Genomic DNA, 25,334 nt, shown 5'->3' on the forward strand with positions numbered 1-25,334 from the left:
CCAAGAATGAGCCACTGCACTCCAGCCTGGGCGACAGAGAGAGACACTGTGTCAAAAAGGAAAAAAAAAGAGAAAATGATCTGAAAACTCCATTCCCCCAAACTCTTATACCTCATTTCCCACTATGTAAACTATGGAGAGAGAAAAGGAATTTGTGGAGAAAGCTGGGGGGTGAGTCCCATTCTCTCCCTACCCAACCCCCAGCAGGAGAGGTCCCCTAGGTAATGCTTTTTTTTTTTTTTTTCTTCCTGAGATGGAGTATCACTCTGTAGCTCAGGCTGGAATACAATGGCGCAATCTCGGCTCATGCAACCTCCTCCTCCCTGGGTCAAGCAATTCTCCTGCCTCATCCTCCCAAGTAGCTGGGATTACATGCACCTGCTACCACGCCTGGCTAATTTTGTATTTTTAGTAGAGACAGGGTTTCACCATGTTGGTCGGGCTGGTTTTGAACTACTGACCTCAAGTGATCTACCTGCCCTGGCCTCCCAAAGTGCTGGGATTACAGGCATGAGCCACCGCGCCCAGCCCCAAGGTGATCCTTACAGCAGCGAGGGGACTGGGATCTGTCTCCTGCCTGTGTAGGAAGCCCTGGAAAAGCCCGGCAAGCAGCCAGCCAGCTCCAGCCACAATCCACATGGCACTTCCTTGCCTCCCTTTTCCTCCCTGCACTCCAACCCTGGATGGGTCAGAACCTGGCAGTGAGCAGGGCTGGGAGGAGAAGTACAAGGTGCAGAAGCAGGAAAGGTACCCAGGCTTTCCACCCATTGAGGCTTCTGGGCGGAAGGAGCCCTGAGCCCGGACAGGGAGAAGATCTGTTGATGAATCACATTTGGAGATTTGATGAATATCTTGGATGTGATGCTCTGATGACCAAATTAAATAGAGGCTCAGTGGCCTTTGGGCAGATTATTGCTAAAAGTGCACAAAAAGGCCAACGTACCTGCCAGAATATTCACTGACGGCAGGTGAGTTATGTTCTTCGTGTTTCTTTTATTATTATTTTTTGAGATGGAGCCTTGCTCTGTCACCCAGGCTGGAGTGCAGTGGCAAGATCTCAGCTCACTGCAGCCTCCACCTCCCAGGTTCAGTCAATTCTCCTGCCTCAGTCTCCAGGGTAACTGAGATTACAGGTGTGCACCACCATGCCTGGCTAATTTTTGTATTTTTTTTTTTTTTAATTTTTGTATTTTTGGTAGAGATGGGGTTTTACTATGTTGGCCAGGTTGCTCTTGAATTCCTGGCCTCAAGTGATCTGCCTGCCTTGGCCTCCCAAAGTGCTGGGATTACAGGTGTGAGCCAATGCACCCAGCCTGCCCTTTTCTCTCTTTTCTCTCTTTCTTTTGAGACAGAGTCTTGCCGCTATGTTGCCCGGGCTAGAGTGCAGTGGTGTGATCTCAGCTCACTGCAACCTCTGCCTCCTGGGTTCAAGCCTCCCAAGTTTAAGCGATGCTCCTGTCTCAGCCTCCTGAGTAGCTGGGATTACAGGCATGCACCACCACGCCCAGGTAATTTTTGTATTTTTAGTAGAGACAAGGTTTCTTTTTCTTTTTTTAAAATTCTTTCTTTTTTTTATTCTTCTAGAAATGGGGTTTCACCATGTTGGTCAGGCTGGTCCTGAACTCCTGGCCTCATGATCTGCTTGCCTTGGATTTCCAAAGTGCTGGGATTACAGGTGTGAGCCACCATGCCCAGTCTCTTTATATTTCTTAATGGCACAAGGTGATGCAATAAGTTAACTATGTTTTCCTAAAAATGCATGGTATTTTCACCCTTGATTAAAACCTCTATTTGTCAGTACAGTGTCAAGACAGAATTCCTACTGTTTCTCTTCCAACTGTAGGATAATTTTAAAAAATAGAGATTATGGATTAAAAATACTCCATGAAACTCCAACCCAATGACACGCTTGCCCAGGTTTTGTTGATTCCCTCCCCTTACCCCCAACTCTTGACAAAGGTGACAGTGTGACACTCATCCATTTGTTTGACAAACACGTCCTGGACTCCATGCTCTTGAGCATTGGTGATAACGTGGTCCCTGCCTTCCCAGAGCTTCTAGTCCAGGAGGAGGGACATACTAAATCAACACACAGAGATAAACTCATAAAGACGAGGAAAGGGAACAGGGCGTGTTATGACAAAACTAGAGAAAGACCTGATTTGGACAGGGAGAATCTGGGAGGGCCTCTCTGAGGACGTGATGATTAAGCTGGGAACTAAGGGCTGAGTGGAACCAGAGGAAGAGCTGGGGGAGAGTGCTGCAGCCAGGGGGTGCAGCACAGGTAGTGGCCGACTAGGGAAGGCCAGGGTGGGCAGAGCCCAGAAGGCAAGGAGCAGGAGGCCGTGAGGTCACCAGAGGCCAGGCCACACGGGGCCCTGGTAGGTTAGCACTTCCTATCCTTATCATGAGAGCAGGCAACCATTTAATGATCCGATCTGGTGGTGAAACCATTCCGTCTGCCCCCTCTGATCCAGTCTGCCATACTCTGCCCCGCTCTGTGCTCAGGAAGGAAGATCTCTCCAGCCGTGTCACCTGGGTTCCTGTGCCCTGGGAGTTTGGCCAATGGGAAGCACTGGCAGGGGATGAGAAGACAGGAGGAGAGAGGCTGGAATATTTCTTTCTCTTCTCTTCCTCCCTGAGGGGCTGTGATGATAGCATCAATGGCTGTCATCTTTGGTCCCTTACAGCTACTGCTCCTGTTGGGCCGCCCCTCTCCCAGGGCCACAGCTCTCACCAGCTTTCAGAAACTTCTCCCGTCTCCCTCTGAGCCCATCAAGCCTTGGGGGTGGGTATAAGGCTGCATGCAGCATCTTCCCACACGGTTCCTGCAAGCTCCCCACACCTCTGTTAGTGGCATCAACTCCCTTTGGTTAAATCCTTGAGGGAGATCTGCTTCTCGCTGGGTTCCCAATGGAGGCAGATGCTGGCAGAGGGACAACAGATTGGCAGTCTGCGGAGAACACTGTGGCTGTCTCATGAAGAATGGACGGGAGGACGGGGCATGTGCAGGAGACCAGAGAGGGAGCTACTGCGGGACCCCGGCCGATCAGGCCAGACTCCTCGCTCTCCATCTCTGGCCTTGACTGTCTAGTGACCCTTCCCGCCCCAGGAGTGCCACGTGGCTGGGTGCTGCTCTGGGCTGAGTGGATTCCCCAGCACAGGTGCTCAATGCTGACTAAAGTAATGGTTTAAAAGTGGACAGACGAAACAGGTTTCTACCAAGGTATGGTGGGCACAGCTTTAACAGAAAAAGGCATTTTCCAGTGCGGACGTGCTTCAAAGAATGCCACACACACCAGGCAAATTTTCTTCTGTGGGAAATCTTGTGGGCATGGCCTTACCCCAGGCAGGGGGATGGATGAGATGACCTCCCCTGTCCCTCTCTCTACTGAATGGGGCAGTCAGATTGCACTTTACAGAGATGAAGAGCTCTGCAACTTCTTTTTTTTGTGTGTGTGTGAAACAGTTTCGCTCTTGTCTCCCAGGCCAGAGTGCAATGGCGTGATCTCAGCTCACTGCAAACTCTACCTCCTGGGTTCAAGTGATTCTCCTGCCTCAGCCTCCAGAGTAGCTGGGATTACAGGCATGTGCCACCATGACCGGCTAATTTTGTACTTTTTTCAGTAGAGATGGGACTTCTCCATGTTGGTCAAGCTGGTCTCGAACTCCTGATCTCAGGTGATCCACCTACCTCAGCCTCCCAAAGTGCTGGGATTACAGGCGTGAGCCATCGTACCCGGCCGAGCTTTGCAACTTCTTAATTTAGCACTTAGCTGCTTACAGTGACAGATTTTGGCTTTTCCTATATTCCTGATTCATGATTTTACGAATCATAAAATTGCAAACGGCTGAAGGTTTTTGAGCCATCAGAACAGCTGGTCCTTTACTTCCCAGCAGGAGCGAAGTAAACTCTGTGGGTTTTGAGAGTCCACAGGCTGCAGGGATGATGCGGGTGGTCACTCGGAAATGGCACACTTGAAACAGAAAGGATGACAACTCACGACACAACCAGGAGACGAGGTGACCTGGTGGCCACCTAAACACTGGAGGGCAATAAGTGTTGCTAGAACACTCAGAATTATTTATTCAATCGTTATTTTTTCAGTGCCTACAACACTGGGGCCAGGCGTCTTTCCAGCAAGCAAAGATGGCTTTAGGGTCCACTGTGTGCCCAGCTCTGTGCTGTGACAGATACAGGAAGCTAAACATGACATTGGATGGGGTTACGGTCAAAAGAGGCAAGAGCCACGTAATTTTTTTTTTTTTTTTTAGACAGAGTCTTGCTCTGTCACACAGGCTGGAGTGCAGTGGGGCTCACTCTAGCCTTGACCTCCTGGGCTCAAGCGATCCTCCCACCTCAGCTGGGATTACAGGTGCGTGCCAGCATGCCTGGCTAATTTGTAATTTGTTTTTATAGAGACAGGGTCTCCCTATGTTGTCCAGGCTGATCTTGAACTCCTAGGCTCAAGTGATCCTCCTGCCTCAGCCTCCCAAAGTGCTGGGATTACAGGCGTGAGTCACTATGTCCGGCCCATCATACCATTTTTATGGTGTGATGTGTGCTATGACAGAAACATGTTGGGCAATGGCAGTTGGAGCAGGTAAGGAACCACTGGAGGATGTCAGAGGCTCATCTGAGTTCAGTTTTTTTGTTTTTGAGATGGAGTCTTGCTCTGTCGCCCAGGCTGGAGTGCAGTGGTGCAATCTTGGCTCACTGCAACCTCTGCCTCCTGGGTTCAAGCGATTCTCCTCTCTCAACCTCCAGAGGAGCAGTTGTGATTACAGGCACCTGCCACGACACCTGGCTAATTTTTGTATTTTTAGTGGAGATGGGGTTTCTTTTTTTTTTTTTTTTTTTTTGAGACGGAGTCTCGCTCTGTCGCCCAGGCTGGAGTGCAGTGGCGCAATCTCGGCTCACTGCTAGCTCCGCCTCCCGGGTTCACGCCATTCTCCTGCCTCAGCCTCCCGAGTAGCTGGGACTACAGGCGCCCGCCACTGCGCCCGGCTAATTTTTTTCTATTTTTTAGTAGAGACGGGGTTTCACCATGGTCTCGATCTCCTGACCTTGTGATCTGCCCGCCTCGGCCTCCCAAAGTGCTGGGATTACAGGCGTGAGCCACCGCGCCCGGCCGGAGATGGGGTTTCACCATGTCGGCCAGGTTGGTCTCCAACTCCTGACCTCAGGTGATCTGCCTGCCTCAGCCTCCCAAAGTGTTGGGATTACAGGTGTGAGCCACCGCACCTAGCCCTGAGTTCAGTCTTGAAGGACAATCAGAAATTCACTGAGTTGAGGGCCAGTAGTTGGTGGTTTCAGGAGAAGGTAAGCTGGGGAGCTGGGCCAGGCTCCCTCCACAGGCAAGAGGCAGGGTCAGGTCTGTCCAGAGAGCAGTGGCCTGTGGGGAAGGAGGGACGGGAAGGGAGGGGGATGGCTGAAGAGTCACTTCGGTTGTATCTCTAACATTTTCTTTCTTTAAAAGTGAAGGAAAGAGAGAGCTGAAGCAAACAAAGCAAAATGTTAACATCTGTTAAAGCTGGCGGTGGGCACATGGGTGTCTGTTAAATGATTTTCTGCATGTTTAAAATATTGCATAATAAAAACACTTTAAATTAAATTATAAAAAACAAGAAAGGTTTGTGTGTCAGAGAGAAGAAATCACTCTGGAGACCATGCAGGGGCGGGCCTGGAAGGGTGGGAGGTTGGCTGCAGGCTGATGTGATGACCCCAGTAGGAGAGGGGAGGTCAGAGTGGGGACGAAGAAGAGAAAGTCACCCCCGCGACCAGCTCAACCCCTCACCTGTGATGCATCATAAGAAGGCTGCCTCCTTTTCCAGTGTGTGCATGTGTATGTGTGCGTGTGCATGTATGCGTGTGCATGCGTGTGTGTGCATATGTGCATGTTTATGTGTGCCGTGTGTGTGCACGTATGTGTGCACGTATGTGTGGGCATGTGTTTGCATGCATGTGTGTGCATGTTTAGTGTGCCCGTACGAGTGCATGTATGTGTGCATGTGTGCGTGGATGTGTGCGTGTGCGTGGATGTGTGTGTGCATGTGTGCGTGTGTGTGTGTGCATGTGCCTGTGCATGCGTGCATGTGCATGTGTGTAAATATCTCCCATCTCATCTAAGATTAGTCCTCAGCCCCACAAAGGGCCTGAGGCACAGGCACTCTGTAGCTGCTGCTGCATGTTCCAGGAACCGACGGGCAGGGGGAGAGGGGGCCTCAGGTCCCGGGACATGCCTGGAAGGAGGCCCTGCCACGAAGTGTGCTGGCTCCCAGTAGCCAGCGGGCAACACGTGCAGCACAGCAGTGCTTGACAGCCAGTGCTGCAGGCTGGGATGCCCCTCCCTTCCCTCGCCCAGCCGAGGGAGGCAGCTGGTAGACCCGTGGTAATTCCGCAGTGACTATCAGTGCATATATATACGTACTCTGCTCCAGCACCTCCATTTCTAGAATTTCTTTTACAGCTGTATGCTTGGACTCAGGCGCAATCAGACTATAAATAAGACTGTTCATTGCATCAGGCAACAACCCTAATACCCATCAGTAGAGGACAGGAGATGACCCCGCATCCATACAATGGAATGTGAAGCATCAGAAAGAACAAAAAGCACTTCATGTACAGGTAGGAAAAGATCTCAGCTGTGTGCGGTGGCTCACACTTACAATCCCAGCACTTTGGGAGGCTGAGGCTGGAAGATCGCTTGAGGCCATGAGTTCAAGACCAGCCTGGGTAAAACAGAGAGACCCCATCTCTACTAATTTCTTTTTTTTAATTAGCTAGGCATGGGGGTGTGCACCTGTAGCTCCAGCTACTCAGGAGGCTGAGGCAGGAGGATCGTTTGAGTCCAGGGGGTCAAGGCTGCAGTGACCTATGATTGCACCACTGCATTCCAGCCTGGGCGACAGAGTGAGACCCTGTCTTTAAAAAAAAAAAAAAAAAAAAAACCCTAAACAACAAAAACCTCAATTCTACCTCCAAAGCAGGGCCCACCTCCACAGGCAGGCCCTGCTTCCCCCCGACTTTCCTGTGGGCCATCACTCGTGGCTCTCGGTCCTTGAAGCCCAGTGCCCAGGCCTGGCTGGTGATTCTGGCTCTAGGACAGGCACACAACTCCAACTGGGCCAGTGAGCCCCAGTTCAGGGGCTTCTGATGCAACTCCTGGGAAAGAAAAGCTCTCATTTTGGGGGATTTGCAGCTGGCAGGATGTTCACCTCAGAGCTGCTGGAAAGGTGACCCCCAGGAGAGGGGGGCAGATCCAGCCAGGCCTAACCATGCCATTTTTGAGAGCTTATATACACAACTGTCTTTTTGTCTCAAGCCACATTGAGATGGGTCTTCTGTCACTCGAAACAAAAGATTACAAGCAAATACAAATCCCTGATGGTTTCCTTAGCAAAACTGGGGAGCCATGCCCCTTTCTGGCAGAAAACCACGCTCTGAGATGGTGTGGGGAGTGTGCGCTGTGCTCTCCTCCTGAAGCACAGCATGTGAGGTGGTGGGGGGCCTGTACTGGGACCCACTCGGGCCAGCTGCCTGCCCCTCTCTCTGTGCGCTGCTGGGGACTGGGTGTGGCGAGGCATACCTGTAGCAGACGTTATCAGTGCAGGGGTTGTGGACTCGGACAATGATGAAGACGTGCTGGAAGTGGGAGCGGATGTTCTTGGGGGTGAACGGTAGCGCGCCAGGCTCCTGGAAGATGATCGTCACGATGTCGTTCCCTATGTGCCTCTTCCGCAGCAGCTGGGAAAGGGCAACAGAGGGGGACAGGAACGTGTCACAGGTTGGCCTGAGGGGTCCTGCCTGGACCACTACCACAGCTCCTTACTCACCCCCATTCCTGCTCCCTGCTCACACATAGCCCAAGGAACGAGCTTCCTGTGGTTCCCTCTCATTCAGGATAAAGGACAAACATCTTGCCATGGCCCGGCAGGCCCCCGTCACCTCTCTGACATTCCCCATGGCCCCTGCTCACTCTGCTGCAGCCACACCCACCTCCTGCTGCTCCTCAACCACGCCAGAAACACTTCTTTGAGGCCTCTGCACCTCTGTTCCCTCTGCTAGGAACATTCTTCCCCAGTCCCCACATGGCTTCCTTCCTCACCTCCTCTGGTCTTGCAGAAACCTCCCTCCCAGGGAGGCCTTTGCTGACTACGTTATCCAACATCCATCCCACCACAACACTCCCTGATGGTTGCTTTCCTGTCCTCATTACTTAACACTTATTGACACTCAGCACAGACGGTTTTCCCCCCTTCCTTTTGTTTCCTGTCTCTTCCCACTGAAGTGGCAGCTCCATGAGAACAGGGATTTTGTTCAATGCCCACCGCTGTACCCTCAGTACCCAGCACAGTGCCTGGCATACAGGAGGTGCTCAATAAATATGATCCAGAGAGCACAGGCTGGTGCCCTTCAACTTGCTCAAAGCCACACTCAGGGACAATGGCAGAGTCAGATCCCAGGTCCCTGGCAGGGCCAGTTATAGGCACCACCCCTTCCCTGGACCCTGACTGAGGTCAAGACGGCTGTGGCTTCCGAGTGCCCTATGGGACCCTCACCCTCTGATACAATTTGGCTGTGTCACCACCCTACAGTTCATCTTGAATTGTAGCTTCCGTAATTCCCATGCGTTGTGGGAGGGATCCGGTGGGAGGTAACTGAATCACGGGGGTGGGTCTTTCCCGTGCGGTTCTCATGGTAGTAAACAAGTCTCATGAGATCTGATGGTTTTATAAAAGGGTAGTTCCGCTGCACAAGCTCTCTTGCCTGCCACCATGGAAGACATGATTTTGGTCCTTCTTTGCCTTCTGCCATGACTGTGAGGACTTCCCAGCCATGTGGAGCTGTGAGTCCATTAAACCTCTTTTTCTTTATAAACTACCCAGTTTTGGGTAAATCTTCATTAGCAGTGTGAAAACGGACTAATACACCTTGTCTCCCCTGCTGGTCAGTCTCCGAGGAAGACTCTGTTATCATCACAGGTGACGTTGTATTCACGGTGTTTGGCTTATTTGCTGATATTATATTGTTCTTTTTTTTTTTTTTTTTGAGATGGAGTTTTGCTCTTGTTGCCCAGGCTGGAGTGCAATGGTGCTATCTCGGCTCACTGCAACCTCCACCTCCTGGGTTCAAGTGATTCTCCTGTCTCAGCCTCCTGAGTAGCTGGGATTACAGGCATGCGCCACCACGCCCAGTTAATTTTGTATTTTTAGTAGAGACGGGGTTTCTCCATGTTGGTCAGGATGGTCTCAAACTCCTGACCTCAGGTGATCCCCCCGCCTCAGCCTCCGAAAGTGCTGGGATTACAGGTGTGAGCCACCACGCCCAGCCTATTATACCGTTCTTATTTACACAGTTCTAGTATTCACATAACTGTTAAGGGATCTGTCAATGCAGGAGATCCATGGACGGGAGTCCCATGGAGCTCTAAGTGACGTGGCTCACAGTATGAACTCCAGACACGCTTTGCAGCTCAACTCCTACTGTTGAATGGTTAGTTCTTTATGTGTGTTTTAAGTGGCATTAAATCAAGTTGCTAAAGTAGCTATTGACTATGGCTGGTCCTGTACTAAACACTGTACAGCCGTCTCTTCAATTTATCGTCTCAATGAATCTCCTAACAACCCCTGAGATTCGTTAACTCACTTTGCCCCGTTTTACAGATGAGAAAACTTAGGCTCAGAGAGGTTAAGTAATTTTCCCTAAGTCATGTAGTGACGGAGGGAAAGAGCCTGGATTCTAACCCATTTCTTAACTCTACGACTCAAGCTTTTTCTCCAGCACGCCTCCCACTTACTCAGGAATGGGTACTGCTCCCTGCACCCCTCCTGCGTGTCGGGCCCTGTCATGCTCCAGTTGCCGCAGGAGTGTATGGACCTTTCTCAGAGACCCTGAGACAGGGGCACTACCATTCTAACCATTTTACACAGGAGGGACTCAAGGCCCAGAGAGGTGAAATCACTTACTTGAGATCGCACAGCTAGGAAGTAGCAAAGAAAGAACTCAAATTCAGGTCTAATTCTGAGATAACAGCCTCTTTCTTTTTGAGACAGAGTCTTACTCTGTTGCCCAGGCTGGAGTGCAGTGGCATGATCTCAGCTCACTGTAACCACTGCCTCCTGGGTTCAAGCAACTCTTGTGCCTCAGCTAGGACTATAGGCACATGCCACCACATCCAGCTAATTTTTGTATTTTTAGTAAAGACGGGGTTTCACCATACTGGCCAGGTTGGTTTCAAACTCCCGACTTCAGGTGATCTGCCTGCCTCGGCCTCCCGAAGTGCTGGGATCACAGGCATGAACCACTAAGCCTGGCTTAAGACCAAAGCTGTTAATAGCATGTTTTTAGATGAACCTTAGGAAATCAATATTTGACCATTTTTGGCCTATAATGTCACTTGTGCCAAACGGGAAAACATGTACACTTACTTCCTAAACTGTCAACACTCTGGGGCTTCCGTTCATTAGGAACTGGAAGAACTGCTCCGTGGGCCCAGCCTGCAAGCTGGGTCCAGGAGAGGAGTGGGTCACAGCTGCAGCCTCTTGGCAATGGGTGTTTAGTGGTGCTGCCCACCGAGTATCCCTGCCTCCTCCTGGCAGCCACACCCACCTAGTCTGCGAAAGCACCATCCCAACCTCCGTCCATGTTTCAAGTTGAGCTGGTGCCACTCACCCTCTCTGGGGTGGGCATGAGCCTCAGGCTTGGCCAGTCTGACCCTTCTACCCCCACCCCAGGCCCCGAGACTGGCATGTGAATGGTCCAGTGAGACTCAGTTCTGAAACACTTCCGGGACAACTGGAAAGAATAGCACTCTTTCTGCTGGGGTGGCTAAGCTGGTGGGATGTGAGCCTGGGGCTGCTAGGAGGTGTCTCTGCCCTGCACCTGTGAATAAAGCTGCTGCAAAGAAAAGCGGAGGTGAGAAATGGGGAGGATTCCTAATATTGTTGGAGTCCCTGGATCCAACCAGACCTGAGGCCAGCCCTCTCCAGAATCTTAAGAGTTATATAACCGAGTAAATCTCTTTCTAGTTAAGCCAGTTTGGTGTGAGTTTCTGTTACCTGCAGTCAAAATAATGTTGACTGATTCACTCTTCTTAATTTTTTTTTTTTTTTGAGACGGAGTCTCGTTCTGTTGCCCAGGCTGGAGCACAGTGGTGGGATCTCAGCTCACTGCAAGCTCCGCCTCCCGGGTTTACGCCATTCTCCTGCCTCAGCCTCCCGAGTAGCTGGGACTACAGGCGCCCGCCACCTCGCCTGGCTTGATTTTTGTATTTTTTAGTAGAGAGGGGGTTTCACTGTGTTAGCCAGGATGGTCTCGATTGCCTGACCTCGTGATCCACCCGTCTCGGCCTCCCAAAGTGCTGGGATTACAGGCTTGAGCCACTGCGCCTGGCCAATTCACTCTTCATCTTTTTTTTTTTTTTTTTTTTTTTTGAGGCAGAGTCTCGCTCTGTGGCCCAGGCTGGAGTGCAGTGGCCAGATCTCAGCTCACTGCAAGCTCCGCCTCCCGGATTTACGCCATTCTCCTGCCTCAGCCTCCCGAGTAGCTGGGACTACAGGCGCCCGCCACCTCGCCCGGCTAGTTTTTTGTATTTTTTAGTAGAGACGGGGTTTCACCGTGTTAGCCAGGATGGTCTCGATCTCCTGACCTCGTGATCCACCCGTCTCGGCCTCCCAAAGTGCTGGGATTACAGGCTTGAGCCACCGCGCCCGGCCCACTCTTCTTCTTAAGACCAGTGATGACTCAAGAGGCCCTGGAGGGGAGTCGGGGTAGCTGGGGTCAAGCAGGGTGCCCAAAGAGCAGCAGGAAAGACTGGGGCCAAAGTGCCATCTCGAACCACACCTGGCCTGGTCTCTAACCCTCAGGGAAAATGACTACAGTAAAGATGGCCTCCAAGGCCAAGGGCCTCCATATGATCCATAGGACGGTACTGGGAGGGTCAATGCTGGTGGGTGGGCAGTCAATATCCAGCAGCCGTGCCTCTGCTGAAAATCACTGACCTGCTGCCTGTTGTTGGGGGTGTAAGGGAGCAGGGTGGAGACGTGGAACATGATCTCGTAGTCCTGGTACGTCGTGTAGAGGGAGTGGGTTCCCGTGGAGTCGGCTGAAACAGAAATGCCAGTTAGGACCCATGTTTCCAAAACCTCTGGGTTTTTGCCATATCCCACATACCATCTGTGCTGGTTTTTAACTTGGTGCTTTCACTTCAATCCACTCTTAAAAAATTAAATACATTGGCCAGTCGTGGTGGCTCATGCCTATAATCCCAGCACTTTGGGAGGCTGAGAAGGGTGGATCATCTGAGGTCAGGAGTTTGAGACCAGCCTGGCCAACATGGTGAAATCCCGTCTCTACTAAAAATACAAAAATTAGCCAGGCGTGGTGTTGGGCGCCTGTAGTCCCAGCTACTCGGGAGGCTGAAGCAGAAGAATCGCTTGAACCCGGGAGGCGCAGCTTGCAGCGAGTCAAGATCGCTCCACTGTACTCTAGCCTGGGCGACAGGGTGACTGTGTCTCAAAAAAAAAAAACCAAAAAAATTAAATACATTTAGATAAAAAGGAAACCCCATTGCTATGCACCCACCAGACTGGTAAAAATTAAAAAGTCTGACAGCACCAAGGGTTGGTGAGGATGTGGAGCAAACGGAACCCTTGAGGTGGCTGGTTAGGTGTGTAACGTGGTCTGAGCACTTCGGAAAACTTTTTAGCAATCTCTCTTAAGCCTGCAGGTGGGCTTCATTGACAACCTAGCACTTCCTCTCCTCGGACCACAGCCCAAAGAAATCATGCACACGTGTCCTGGGATATGGGTACAAGAATCTTCACACGTCAGTCACAAGAATCGGTGAACACACTGGTCAATTCACACTGTGGAAAAATATACAGCCAGGAAAAGGAACGAGTCACGGCTGCGGCTTGGGGGAATCCTCTGAATGTTGAGTGAAAGATGCTGACACAAAGCAGCACACACGGCATGATCCCATTCATGTGACGTGCAAAAGCAGGTCAGAGTATACCAGTCAGGGATGTGTACGTAAGTAGTAAAATTATGAAGAAAAGCAAAGAAATGATTATCACTGAGAATCAGGATATGGGTTCTCTCTAATAGGAGGGAGGGTTATGACCAGGAAGAGGCAAACCTACTTATTGAGCCCATGTTTCAGAGGGGGAAACGGAGGCATGGAGAGGGAGTGCCTTCCCAAGGTCACGCTGCACTAAGCGGTAGAGTCTGGATCAGAACTCAGGCTGTCGGACTCCAGATCTGTTTTATTGTTGTTGTTGTTATTTGTTTTTGAGACAGAGTTTTGCTCTGTCACCCAGGCTGGAGAGCAATGGGGCAATGTGGGCTCACTGCAACCTCTGCCTCCTGGGTTCAAGCAATTCTCCTGCTTCAGCCTCCCGAGTAGCTGGGATTACAGGCGCCTGCCACCATGCCTGGATAATTTTAGTATTTTTAGTAGAGACGGGGTTTCACCACGTTGGCCAGGCTGGTCGAACTCCTGACCTCAGGTGATCCACCTGCCTCAGCCTCCCAAAGCGCTGGGATTACAGGCATAAGCCACTGTGCCCGGCCTCCAGATCTGTTCTTAACAATATTCAATGCTGCCTCAGTGTCTGGTGGGGACACTGAGGCCACAGCTGCTAGTGCCAGAGCCAGGTCGGGAGCCAGGTAACCTCAAGGTGTCTGCTCAAGCCAGGACCATCCCTGCCTGTAATTTGGGGAGACTACTTCTAGGAGCACTACACTTCCTGGGGTCCTCTGCAAGAACGCACTTCCTGGCCAGGCATGGTGGCTCACGCCTGTAATCCCAGCACCTTGGGAGGCTGATGTGGGTGGATCACCTGAGGTCAGAAGTTCAAGACCAGCCTGGCCAACATGGTGAAATCCCATCTCCACTAAAAATACAAAATTAGCTGGGTTTGGTGACACGCGCCTGTAATCCCAGCTACTCAGGAGGCTAAGGTGGAAGAGTTGCTTGAAACCAGGAGGTGGAGGTTGCAGTGAGCCAAGATCGCTCCACTGCACTCCAGCCTGGGTGACAGAGCAAGACTCTGTCTCAAAAAAATGAAAAACAAAAAAACCAAAAAAAAAACCAAACAATACTAACACTCACACCTGCCAGCTTCCTCCATGCCAGGCAAGCCCAGTGAGGCCTGCTGCCTCCCTGCCCGCCTAGGGGGACACCCACACTGGCAGAGCTCTGGGAAACACCCGGCACAGAGGGAGGGCTCAGGATGTTTGGGGCAATGCTGTCCCACGGAACCCTCACCATGCAACCGTGCTTCCAAGGTTAAGTGCAATTATTACCTTCACTCTACAGATGAGGAAACTGAGGTCAAGAGAGGCAAAGCCACCTGTCCAAGATCACAAAACTAACAAATGGCATAATATCATGCTCGTTCCTCCTACAGCCTCCTTTAGCAGGGGAGGAGGGGAAGGTGGTGATGGCCTCAGGCACCGGCCTAACACTTCACTTCTCTAATATTTGTCTCCTGATCTGGGCTTCTGTTTTCTAGAAGAGCAAACTGGGTCTTGGTGAGGTGTGGGGCAGAGCAATTGACTGAGCCATCTCGGGGCCTTCTCACTCCCAGCCGATGAAAACCCACCCCCAAGGACAGTGGCAGTCCATTCCCCAGGGAGCTGTGACACCTGTGAACATCACCCATCCACCCGCCTAACTACTGCTCATGAAACATTTCGATCCTATACGTCATATCCAAATATATTTTTTTCTTTCTTTTTTTTTTAATTTTTTTGAGATAAAGTTTTGCTCTTGTTGCCCAGGCTGGAGTATAGTGGTGTGATCTCAGCTCACTGCAACCTCTGCCTCCAAAGTTCAAGCGATTCTCCTGCCTCAGCTTCCCAAGTAGCTGGGATTACAGATGTGTGTCACCACACCCGGCTACTTTTTTGTATTTTTAGTAGAGATGGGGTTTCACCATGTTGGCCAGGCTGGTCTCCAACTCCTGACCTCAGGTGATCCATCCGCCTCAGCCTCCCAAAGTGCTGGGATTACAGGCGTGAGTCACCACGCCTGGCCCCATATATCATATATATTGATGTACACATACGCATGATATGCACAGAGACTGCGGCAACAAATACATCCCATGTGCCACCACCTTAAGAAACAGACCACCACTCACACTCTAATGTGAGCACCGCTCCCCAGACACACCCGCCTCTCCCCAGACAGCCAACCACTATCGTATGTATTGTCTCCAGCGTTCCCTTTTTTTTTTTTTCCTATGATTGATTGATTGATTGACTGATTGAAACGGAGTCTTGCTCGTTCTGTCACCTAGGCTGGAGTACAGCGGTGCGGTCTCAGCTTACTGCAACCTCTGCCTCCTGGGTTCAAGAGATTCTCCTGCCTCAGCCTCCCAAGTAGCTGGGATTACAGGTGTGAACCACCATGCCCAGCTAATTTTTTTGTATTTTTAGTAGAGACAGGGTTTCACCATGTTGGTCAGGCTGGTCTCGAACTCCTGACCTCAGGTAATCCACCCGCCTTGGCCTCTGAAAGTGCTGGGATTACAGGTGTGAACCACTGCATTTGGCCTATTTATTTGTTTATTTATTTACTTATTGAGAGGGAGTGTTGCTCTGTCACCCAGGCTGGAGTGCAGTGGCATGATCTCGGCTCACTGAAACCTCTGCCTCCTGGGTTCAAGCCATTCTCCTGTCTCAGCCTTCCCAGTAGCTGGGATTACAGGCACGCACTACTATGCCCAGCTAATTTTTGTATTTTTAGTAGAGATGGGGCTCCACCATGTTGGCCAGGCTGGTCTCGAACTCTTGACCTTGTGATCCACCTGCCTTGGCCTCCCAAAGTGCTGGGATGATAGCTGTGAGCCACTGTGCCCGGCCTAATTATTTATTTTTTTGAGACAGTGTCGCTCTGTCACCCAGGCTAGAGTGCAGTGGTGCAATCTCGGCTCACTGCAACCTCCACCTTCTGGGTTCAAGTAATTCTCCTGCCTCAGCCTCCTGATCAGCTGGGACTACAGGCACACGCCACCATACCACCATACCCGGCTAATTTTTGTGTTTTTTAGTAGAGACAGGGTTTCGCTATATTGGCCAGGCTGGTCTCGAGCTCCTGACCTCGTGATCTGCCTGCCTCAGCCTCCCAAAGTGTTGGGATTATAGACGTGAGCCACCGCGTCCAGCCTATTTATTTATTTTTGAGATGGGGTCTTGCTCTGTTGCCCAGGGTGGAGTGTAGTGGCATGATTTTAGCTCGCTGCAGTCTCAAACTCCCAGGTTCAAGCAATCCTCCCGCCTCAGCCTCCCAAACCTGGTGGCATGAGCCACCATGCTTGACTCTGTTTTTCTTTAGAGTTCCACTATATAAGAGCATATCCCCAAACAATATATGGCTGGTGGATTTTTTTTTTTTTTTTTTCCCAGAGACAGGGTCTTGCTTTATTGCCCAGGCTGGTCTTGAACACCTGGCCTCAAGCAATCATCCTGCCTTGGCCTCCAAAAGTGTTGGGATTACAGGTGTGAGTCATCCTGCTGAGCCTGCTGGTTTTTGCCAGTTTTTTATTTGCTAGTTTTGGCTCATATGTGTAGTTCCAGCACTTTGGGTGGCCAGGAATCCCTGGAGGCCTTGTGTTTGAGACCAGTCTGCGTAACATAGCAAGACCTTGGCTCCATAAAAAAGAATAATTGGCCGGCACGGTGGCTCACACCTGTAATCCCAGCACTTTGGGAGGCTGAGGCAGGCAGATCACGAGGTCAGCAGTTCAAGACCAGCCTGGCCAATATGGTGAAACCCCATCTCTACTAAAAATACAAAAACTAGCTGGGCATGGTGGCACACGCCTGTAGTCCCAGCTACTCGGGAGGCTCAGGCAGAATAATCCCTTGAACCCAGGAGGCAGAGGTTGCAGTGAGCTGAGATTATGCCACTGTACTCCAGCCTGGGCAATAGAGGGAGACTCTGTCTCAAAAAAAAAAAAAAAAAAAAAATTTGTTATGTGAAAGGCATCATTCAGGTCCCACTCTTCTGAGGTTTGCTGTCTTTGCACAGCACGAAGCATGCAGCTCTCTTCCATGCTGATGCCCTTGGTGCCAGTTCATCTCCGCTGGGTGAATACACCGCAACTCTGCCAGTGTGCATTGGGTACACCGAGGTGCCGGTGGTTAGGGATATTCAGTTCTCTCCTGCCGTGCACGTGTGCATTAGACAGAGTACACACTTGGAGTGCAGGAGCTGAGTCACAGAGCAGGGTCTCTTCAAACTGGACTTGAATGTGCTGTACTGTTTTCCAAAGTGGCTGCACACGGCCAGGCGCAGTGGCTCACACCTATAATCTCAACACTTTGGGAGGCTGAGGTGGGTGGACCATTTGAGGTCAGAAGTTTGAGACCAGTCTGGCCAATATGGTGAAACCCCGTCTCTACTAAAAATACAAAAAGTAGCCAAGTGTGGTGGTGCACACCTGTAGTCACAGCTACTTGGGAGGCTGAGGCAGGAGAATATTGTTTGAACCTGGGACGTGGAGGTTGCAGTGAGATGAGATCACGCCTCTGCACTCCAGCCTGGGCCACAGAGTAAGATTCTGTCTCAAAACAACCACCACCACCAAAAAAAAAAAAAAAAAAAAAAGGAAAAAAGAAAAAAGAAAATGACTGCACTTATTTGTGTTCCTACAAGTCTGAGAGCTCCACAGCTCCACTGCTCCACGTCCCCACCCTGGCATCCCCAGACCTTTTAAGCTTTGCCCGTTGAGTGGGCGTGCAGTGGTGGCTCACTGTGATCTAACTGGCCCCCCACTTACTCTTGACGTCCAGCTGGGCAGCGTACTTGGTGAAGCCCTTCAGGCAGACCTTCTCGCCGATGAGGGAGAGGAACTCCTCGAAGGCGGGGCCAGCCTCCTCGTTGTTGTACATCTCCTCCTCGGAGCTCTGGCCAGCCTTGCAATAGAGGATGCCCACCTTGTGCTTCCGGCAGAGCTGCAGAGGCAAGAGTGGCTTTGTGGAGGCAGGCCAGGCAGAGATGGCAGAGGGAAGGGAGCAAGGGGTATGTCTGAGGCCTTCAGCCCTGGGAGCTGCTGGGACCACTCGAGAACCCAGAGCCACAGCCAGACAGGGAGGAAAACAGTGTTGGGGCATGGCGGCATGTCCCAGTTGTCCCTTTCCCTCCCTCCCCTCCCACAGAAGCACAGCGAGGTGTCCAGGCTGCCTCTTCTCGCTATGGCGGGTGGAGGATGGCTGGTGATGCCACGCTTGCATGAAAGAGACTGTTGCCTTGGCCGGCTTCCCACAGTAGGTGGAATGCTTCCCACAGTAGGTGGAATGCTTCCCACAGTAGGTGGACTGGGATGGGCTGAGATTCTGCAAAAGCAAAATCTGGAGGGCTCAAGGCTTATAGTCAATAGCTTTTTTTAGGGAGTGGGCTCCCAACAACCATGTTTGCTTTAGGTATCTCGGATTCCCCTGGTCACTGGTGACTGGGCCACGGTCAGCCACCTGACCTACGCATAGCCCAATTGATGGCTCTCCTGTGACCAGGGTCAGCTTGCTGGGGTCTGCCTGTGGCTGGAATTCTAACAGACTGGGAGCTGTGGGAGAGGCGAGAGAAGCAGAGGGAGCCAGCGTGTGGAGCGGGGAGGAAAGACACGCTAACCCCCCACCACAGACACATATACACATGCACACATGGGGACCTAGCAGCGATCTCACCCCCAGACGATCTCCCTCCTTTAGGAGACCCAGTTACATTCCTGCTCTTGGCACCACTAGAATTTGATTCGAATCCCTCCTTTTGCTGAAACCAGCTTAAGTAGGTTTCTGTTACTTGCAAAGAAAAAAGGATGTGACCAAGATAGAAAAAGGTACCAGGAGTGGGGTTGCAAGCTACTGCCCCTGCAGCGCCCTGACCTCCAGCCCCTGACTCACCCCTTGCTCATCGAGCTTCAGCAGTTGCTCCGTCACCTTGGGGGTGTTGAGGGCCAGCCGCAGGCAGTGGATGTTCAGCTCGGGGATGACGTACTCCAGAGCATCCTTCAAGGGCAAGCCCCGCCCGGTCCCATGCTTGGTGGCTGTGGGCGTGGCATCTTCCAGGATGGAGCCCCGCAGGGTGATGAGCTACTCAAGGGAGAGAAGGGAAGGTTAGGGGGCTCTTGGGACCTAGAAAGGGATGACAGCATACGAGAGACATCTTGTTTTGAAAGAGACATGTGTGATGATTGGAAGTTTGTGCTCTAAGGTCAGAAAGTCCTAGGTCTGAGGCAGAACTTGAACCTGTTGCCGCCTGGCTGTGTGGTCTTGACCAAGTGACTTCGTATCTCTGAGCCTCAGCTTGCTCTTTTGTGAAATGGGTACAGGATGGTATCGTAACCTTGAAGGGGTGTTGAGAGGATTAAATGAGACAATAATGTAAACTACATCTGTTCAACATATATTGGCTGAATGCCTCCTTTGAGGCACTGAGTCCTATTCTAGGTGCAATGAACAAAGACGCTTGTCCTTGTGGAGCTAACACTGGAATGGGACAGAAGAATTCTGTAAGGTAGTAGGGAGTATAATGAAGAAAACAGGTCCTACCAGGAGGAGGTGGGCTCTTGTCCTTATTACAGTAACACTGTATTATGTACACATTCCTGTAAATGCTTATGTAAAACACCCGCCTGCCTTGAATACTGGCACCACCTCGGATCTTGAACTGTGGCACTGGTTTCCGACCAGTTTCATTAAAAAAAAAAAAAAAAAAAAAAAAAAAAAAAGCCTGGGTACAGTGGCTCACGCCTGTAATCCCAGGACTTTGGGAGGCCGAGGCGGGCAGATCACGAGGTCAGGAAATCAAGACCATCCTGGCTAACAAGGTGAAATCCCGTCTCTACTAAAAATATAAAAAATTCGCCGGGCGAGGTGGCCGGTGCCTGTAGTCCCAGCTACTCGGGAGGCTGAGGCAGGAGAATGGCGTGAACCTGGGAGGCAGAGGTTGCAGTGAGCCGAGATCACACCACTGCACTCCAGCCTGAGCGACAGAGCGAGACTCTGTCTCAAAAAGAAAACAAAAGAAAAAAAAAAGGGTCAGGTGCAGTGAATCACACCTGTAATCCCAGCACTTTGGGAGGCCAAGGTGGGCGGATCACTTTGAGGTCAGGAGTTTGAGACCACCCTGGCCAAAATGGTGAAACCCCATCTCTACTAAAAATACAAAAATTAGCCAGGCATGGTAGCACGTGCCTGTAATCCCAGCTACTTGGGAGGCTGAGGCAGGAGAATCACTTGAACCCGGCAGGCAGAGGTTGCAGGGAGCCAAGATTGCACCACTGCACTCCAGTCTGGGTGACAGAGCAAGACGCAGTCTCAAGAAATAAATTAAAAAAGGAAGAAAAACACTACCAGTGATTCTAATTTGGATGGTATGGGATGGGGCCAGACACGCATGTTTGTATACATGACATATTTTTAATCCATCTCAGGTGCTTCTGATGGGCAGCCAGGGATGAAAACCTTTGGACAAAGCCAGTCACAGCCATCTCACTCCCATTCCCCAGATGTTGCTTTCCTAGGTTTTCCTATAGACAACCATGTGACCAATTCCAGGCAATAAGACGTGAGGGGAATTGTGCTTGGTGAGGACTTCTGGTGCATATTTCTCTCTAATAAAAGGAAAGCCCCCTTTGGGAGGCCAAGGCGGGCGGATCACCTGAGGTCAGGAGTTTGAGACCAGCCTAACCAATGTGGTGTAACCCCGTCTCCACTAAATACACAAATATTAGCAGGGTGTGGTGGCATGTGCCTGTAATCCCATCTACTTGGGAGGCTGAGGCAGGAGAACCGCTTGAACCCAGGAGGTGGAGATTGCAGTGAGCCGAGATCGCACCATTGCACTCCAGCCTGGCAAGAAGAGCCAAACTCTATCTCAAAAAAAAAAAAAAAAACATAGATGTGAGGCCAAATAAATTATCACAAAGTGAATACCTGGGTAATCACTATCCAAATCAAGAAATGCATTTCCAGTACCCACAGCCCTTTTGTACCCCCTTCTTTTTCCCCAAAGGTAACTATATCCTGATCTTCAACACCACCATTTATCATTTATTTCTGTCTATTTTTGAACTTCATGCAGTTTGTATTTTTTTGTTGTTGTTGTTCTTTTGAAGACAGGGTCTCATTCTGTTGCCCAGGCTGGAATGGAGTGGCACAATCACGGTTCACTGCAGCCTTGACCTCCTGGGCGCAAGAGATCCCCCTGCCTCAGCTTCCTGAGTAGCTGGGACTATAGGCATGTGCCACCATGCCTGGATAATTCTGTATATCTTTTGTAGAGACAGAGTCCCACTATGCTGCCCAGGCTGGTCTGCAACTCCTAGGCTCAAGTGATCCTCCCGCCTCGGCCTCCCGGAGTCCCGGGATTACAGGTGTGAGCTACTGCGCCCAGCCAGGCAGTTTGTATTCTTTTGTTATCTGGCTTCTTTCTCTGAATCCTACATATGTGAGATGCAGCCACGCTGTTGCGAGAGGTTGATGTTTTACTTTGATAGGTTTGGTCCTTTTCACATTGGTAAGCACCAGAACCGCTTCCAGTATTTGCCAACTGTGAACAGTGCTGTTAGGAACCCTCACAGAAGCACCTCAGTGCACATGAACATGTTTTCTTTTGGTTTTATACCTAGGACAGAAATTGCTAAACCACCAGGCATGCTAATCTTCAATTTTACCGAACTGCCAAATAGTTTTCCAAGTGGTTGTACCAATTTACACCCCACCAGCCCTGTATGAGCCCCTGCTGCTCCACATCCTCACTAACACCAGCTCGTGCCTGTAGCCACAGCATGCTGCTGGCCACCAGGTCATGCCACTCACAGGACCAGCACCACACCAAGAACGCACAAAGAAAAATCCCTCCCCAGGGGACTTGTTACAAGCACCCAAAGTACACTTGGGGCTGCGGTCTAAAGACTAAGGAGGAGGCCAGGTCTGGTGGCTCACGCCTATAATCCCAGCACTCTGGGAGGTTGAGGTGGGCGGATCACCTGAGGCCAGGAGTTCGAGACCAGCCTGGCCAACATGATGAAACCCCATCTCTACTAAAATAGAAAAATTAGCCAGGCAAGATGGCTTATGCCTGTAATCCCAGTTACTCGGGATGCTGAGGCAGGGGAATCACTTGAACCCAGGAGGCGGAGGTTGCAGTAAGTTGAGATTGTGCCACTGCACTCCAGCCTGGGCGACAGAGTGAAAGACTCCATCTTAACAACAACAACAACAACAAGACTAAGAAGGATAAGTATTAACTGCAAAAACATTTGCCTAAGTCAAAAAACACAAGAGGTGGCAAAAAAAACATGTCATGACTTCGCCTCTAAGCACACAGCCCACTACCCTCGCCAAATAGCACCTGGGCGAGAGGTATGTGTGGAAGGAATAGAATGATACCACTTCTGGCCCTGGTAATTAATAAACAAACAAATCTCTCTCATCAGAAGCAGGGTAGTGTTGAAATCGATCATGAAAAGCAATAGTGTCAGGGGCTTTGCCCTGTCAATCTGGGTGGCCCTGGGGTTGTGGGTTTCAGTTAAGGCACCAACAGGATCAGTGTCTTTATATCCCATTGACACTGTCCCACAGTGCCCTCTGCTGGGAATGAGGGACAGCACGGACCAGAAATCATTCTTCTTCCCTTGAGACCGGTGGCTTACCGTCATATTTTGGCTCTGACCACCTCATCAGCGCGCACTACTTGAAAAGCTCTTTCTGCACTGGGGACAGTAAGTGCGACGCTGGCAGGTCATGAGTGGCCACCTCACTCTCTACCTGGTCACCCCCACCATCACCTCCCACCTGGACAGCAGCCTCCTCCAGGTCTCCCTGCCCCTGCCCTGTCTGTCCCCAGTCCATTCCTTCTACAGCTGCCCGAGTCAGGTCACAGCCCTCCTCTGCTCAGAGCCTGAAAACATCTGGCATCAGCTGGTCAAGGGCAACAAATCAAGTGAGCTATGAAAGGCACACAGTGCCACGCGAGCAAGGAGGTTCCAGCTGGTACAGGTTATCCCCACTCACTCTTGACTCAGACGCGCTCCCCGCTTGACTCTGTGCTGGGCGGCGGGTGTACCCTTTAAGAACATTTCCTAGGAGGTTACTTAGGAGGTGGTCTGCCTGGATTTGAATTCTAGCTCTAGCTCCTCCCTAGCTGTGTGATTCTGGGCAAGCCACTTAATTTCCCTATTTCCTCATTGACAAAATGGGGATAAAAATGCCTGCCTCAAGGCATTGAAAGGATTCAAAAAGATCTGTGTATAATGCTTAGCGCTGTATCTTGGGCATAGAGTAAGAGCTCAATGTGTGTTAACCACTATTATCTGTAGATGAGTGTTAATGTTTATGTACAAAGTCACATGCATAGTTAATAGTTTTAAATTTTTTGTTTCTTTTTTATTTGTTTTTGGAGACGGAGTTCCGCTCTTGTCGCCCAGGCTGGAATGCAATGGTGTGATCTTGGCTCACTGCAACCTCTGCCTCTTGGGTTCAAGTGATTCTCCTGCCTCAGCCTCCCGGGTAGCTGGGATTACAGGTGTGTGCCACCACACCCAGCTAATTTTCGTAGTTTTAGTAAAACCTCCCATCCCATGGTTTTGCCATGTTGACCAGGCTGGTCTCAAACTCCTGACCTCAGGTGATCCACCTGCATAGGCCTCCCAAAGTGCTGAGATTACAGGCGTGAGCCACCATGCCCGGCAATTCACTTATTTTTAATAGAGACAGGGTCTCGCTATGTTGCCCAGGTTAGTCTCAAACTCCTGGGCTCAAGCAATCTTTCTCCCTCGGCTTTCCAAAGTGCTGGGATTACAGGTGTGAGCCACTGCACCTAGCCGAGTTTTAAATTTTTTAACCTTAAGCAGGAAGCTACATTTTTTTGCTTTTCCCCCTACTTAACAATATGCTTTGGATATTGTTCATTTAAACACACACATGGCCAGGTGCAGTGGCTCATGCCTGTAATCTTGGCATTTTGGGAGGCCAAAGGAGGAGGGTTGCCTGAGCCCAGGAGTTCAAGACCAGCCTGGGCAACATAGTGAGATTCTGTCGCTAAAAATAAAACAAAATTATTAGCCAGGCATGGTGGTGCATGCCTGTGGTGTCAGCTGCTAGGGAGGCTGAGGCAGGAGGATCACTTGAGCCCAGGAATTCGAGGCTGCAGTGAGCTATGACTGCACCATTGCACTTCAGCCTGGGGGACAGAGTGAGACCCTGTCTCAAAAATAAATAAGCAAACACACACAGACACACACACAATCAGATGTACCTACTGAACAAACACTTGTTTTTTTCACTTAATGAAAGCTTTCCTTTTTCTACTTTGCATACTTATATATTGTCTAAGTTCTTAACAATAAGCGTCTGGTACTTTTTAAATAAAAAAGAAAAATCAATAAAATAAAAATCCAAATCTCTAACCCTATCAGAACTAAAGCCTGTCAAAAACTCACGTGTGCTAGGCCAATGAGAACCACTGGGCCTGGGCGGGGCCACACAGTTCCTGGCTGGTTGCCATCCCCACTCCCTCCTCAGTGTCCTGGGTGAGACAGTGCCAGTGAAGGGGCTTGAGACAGGGCAGCCTGGCCTGGTGCTCGTCCTGTCCAGGCTCTCTGGGTTTTGGATGAGAGGTGCCAAAGCCCAGCTCCAAGTCTGTTCCTGCCTCGGTGGGGAGCCTGGCACTGACAATGCTCATATCCCATCTGCTGGGAGATGCGGGTCCACTTGAGACTGTCGCTTGGCAGCCAGGGGCGGCCATCTGGGGCAGGCCTGCTGGCTTGGAAGGCAGCCCAGACCTCTCGCTCTGGCCCCCATGCCCTGGTTTACAGGACCCCAAGGCATGTGTGTGTGAACATGAGAAGGACAGAACCCCATCCGTGAGCTCAATCCATGCTCCCCAGAATGGGCCTCTGACCTCCTGGGAAAGAACGTCCGCTGTAACACTGGTACTGCTCATAATCATTTTCTGTCAAGTTCAGGCCCAGCACTGCCTGCTTGATATGTGCAACCTCACCGAGCCCACAACACAGTTCTGCAAGCCAAGAATTTCCAAGGGGGAAACTGAGGCTCTGAGAGGAAATGAGCCATGTGCCCAAGGTTCTAGAACTGCTGAGTGGCCAAACTAGGACTCATATGAGGTCTCCAACCCATGGAGCCTGGCTCTGCCTCAGGACCTCTGCACTGGCTGTTCCCTCTGCCTGGAATGCTCTTCTTCCAGTTGTCCACACGGCTCCCTCTCCCCTTCTCTAGGTTTACTAGAACGTTACCTTCCCAGTGAGGCCTCTCTTGACCTTCCTGTTAAAAATCTAAGCACCTGCCACACTCATCACTC

At 50.8% G+C, this 25,334-nt stretch overlaps 1 protein-coding gene across 3 annotated transcripts in view; it reads right to left on the reverse strand.

Moving 5' to 3' along the window:
• SIPA1L3 (signal induced proliferation associated 1 like 3) overlaps positions 1-25,334 on the reverse strand; it is a 303,563-nt gene that overhangs the window by 89,417 nt on the left and 188,812 nt on the right. For all 3 annotated transcript variants that reach the window (XM_073016527.1, XM_037991608.2, XM_037991607.2), the window contains exons 5-8: positions 18,914-19,102; positions 17,794-17,968; positions 12,004-12,107; positions 7,590-7,747 (exon numbers count right to left, since the gene is read on the reverse strand). In XM_073016527.1, coding sequence (XP_072872628.1) covers positions 7,590-7,747; positions 12,004-12,107; positions 17,794-17,968; positions 18,914-19,102 — 626 coding nt within the window. The remainder of the gene's footprint in view (positions 1-7,589; positions 7,748-12,003; positions 12,108-17,793; positions 17,969-18,913; positions 19,103-25,334) is intronic.

Source organism: Chlorocebus sabaeus, chromosome 6 (genome assembly GCF_047675955.1).
Source record: "Chlorocebus sabaeus isolate Y175 chromosome 6, mChlSab1.0.hap1, whole genome shotgun sequence".
NCBI lineage: Eukaryota > Metazoa > Chordata > Mammalia > Primates > Cercopithecidae > Chlorocebus > Chlorocebus sabaeus.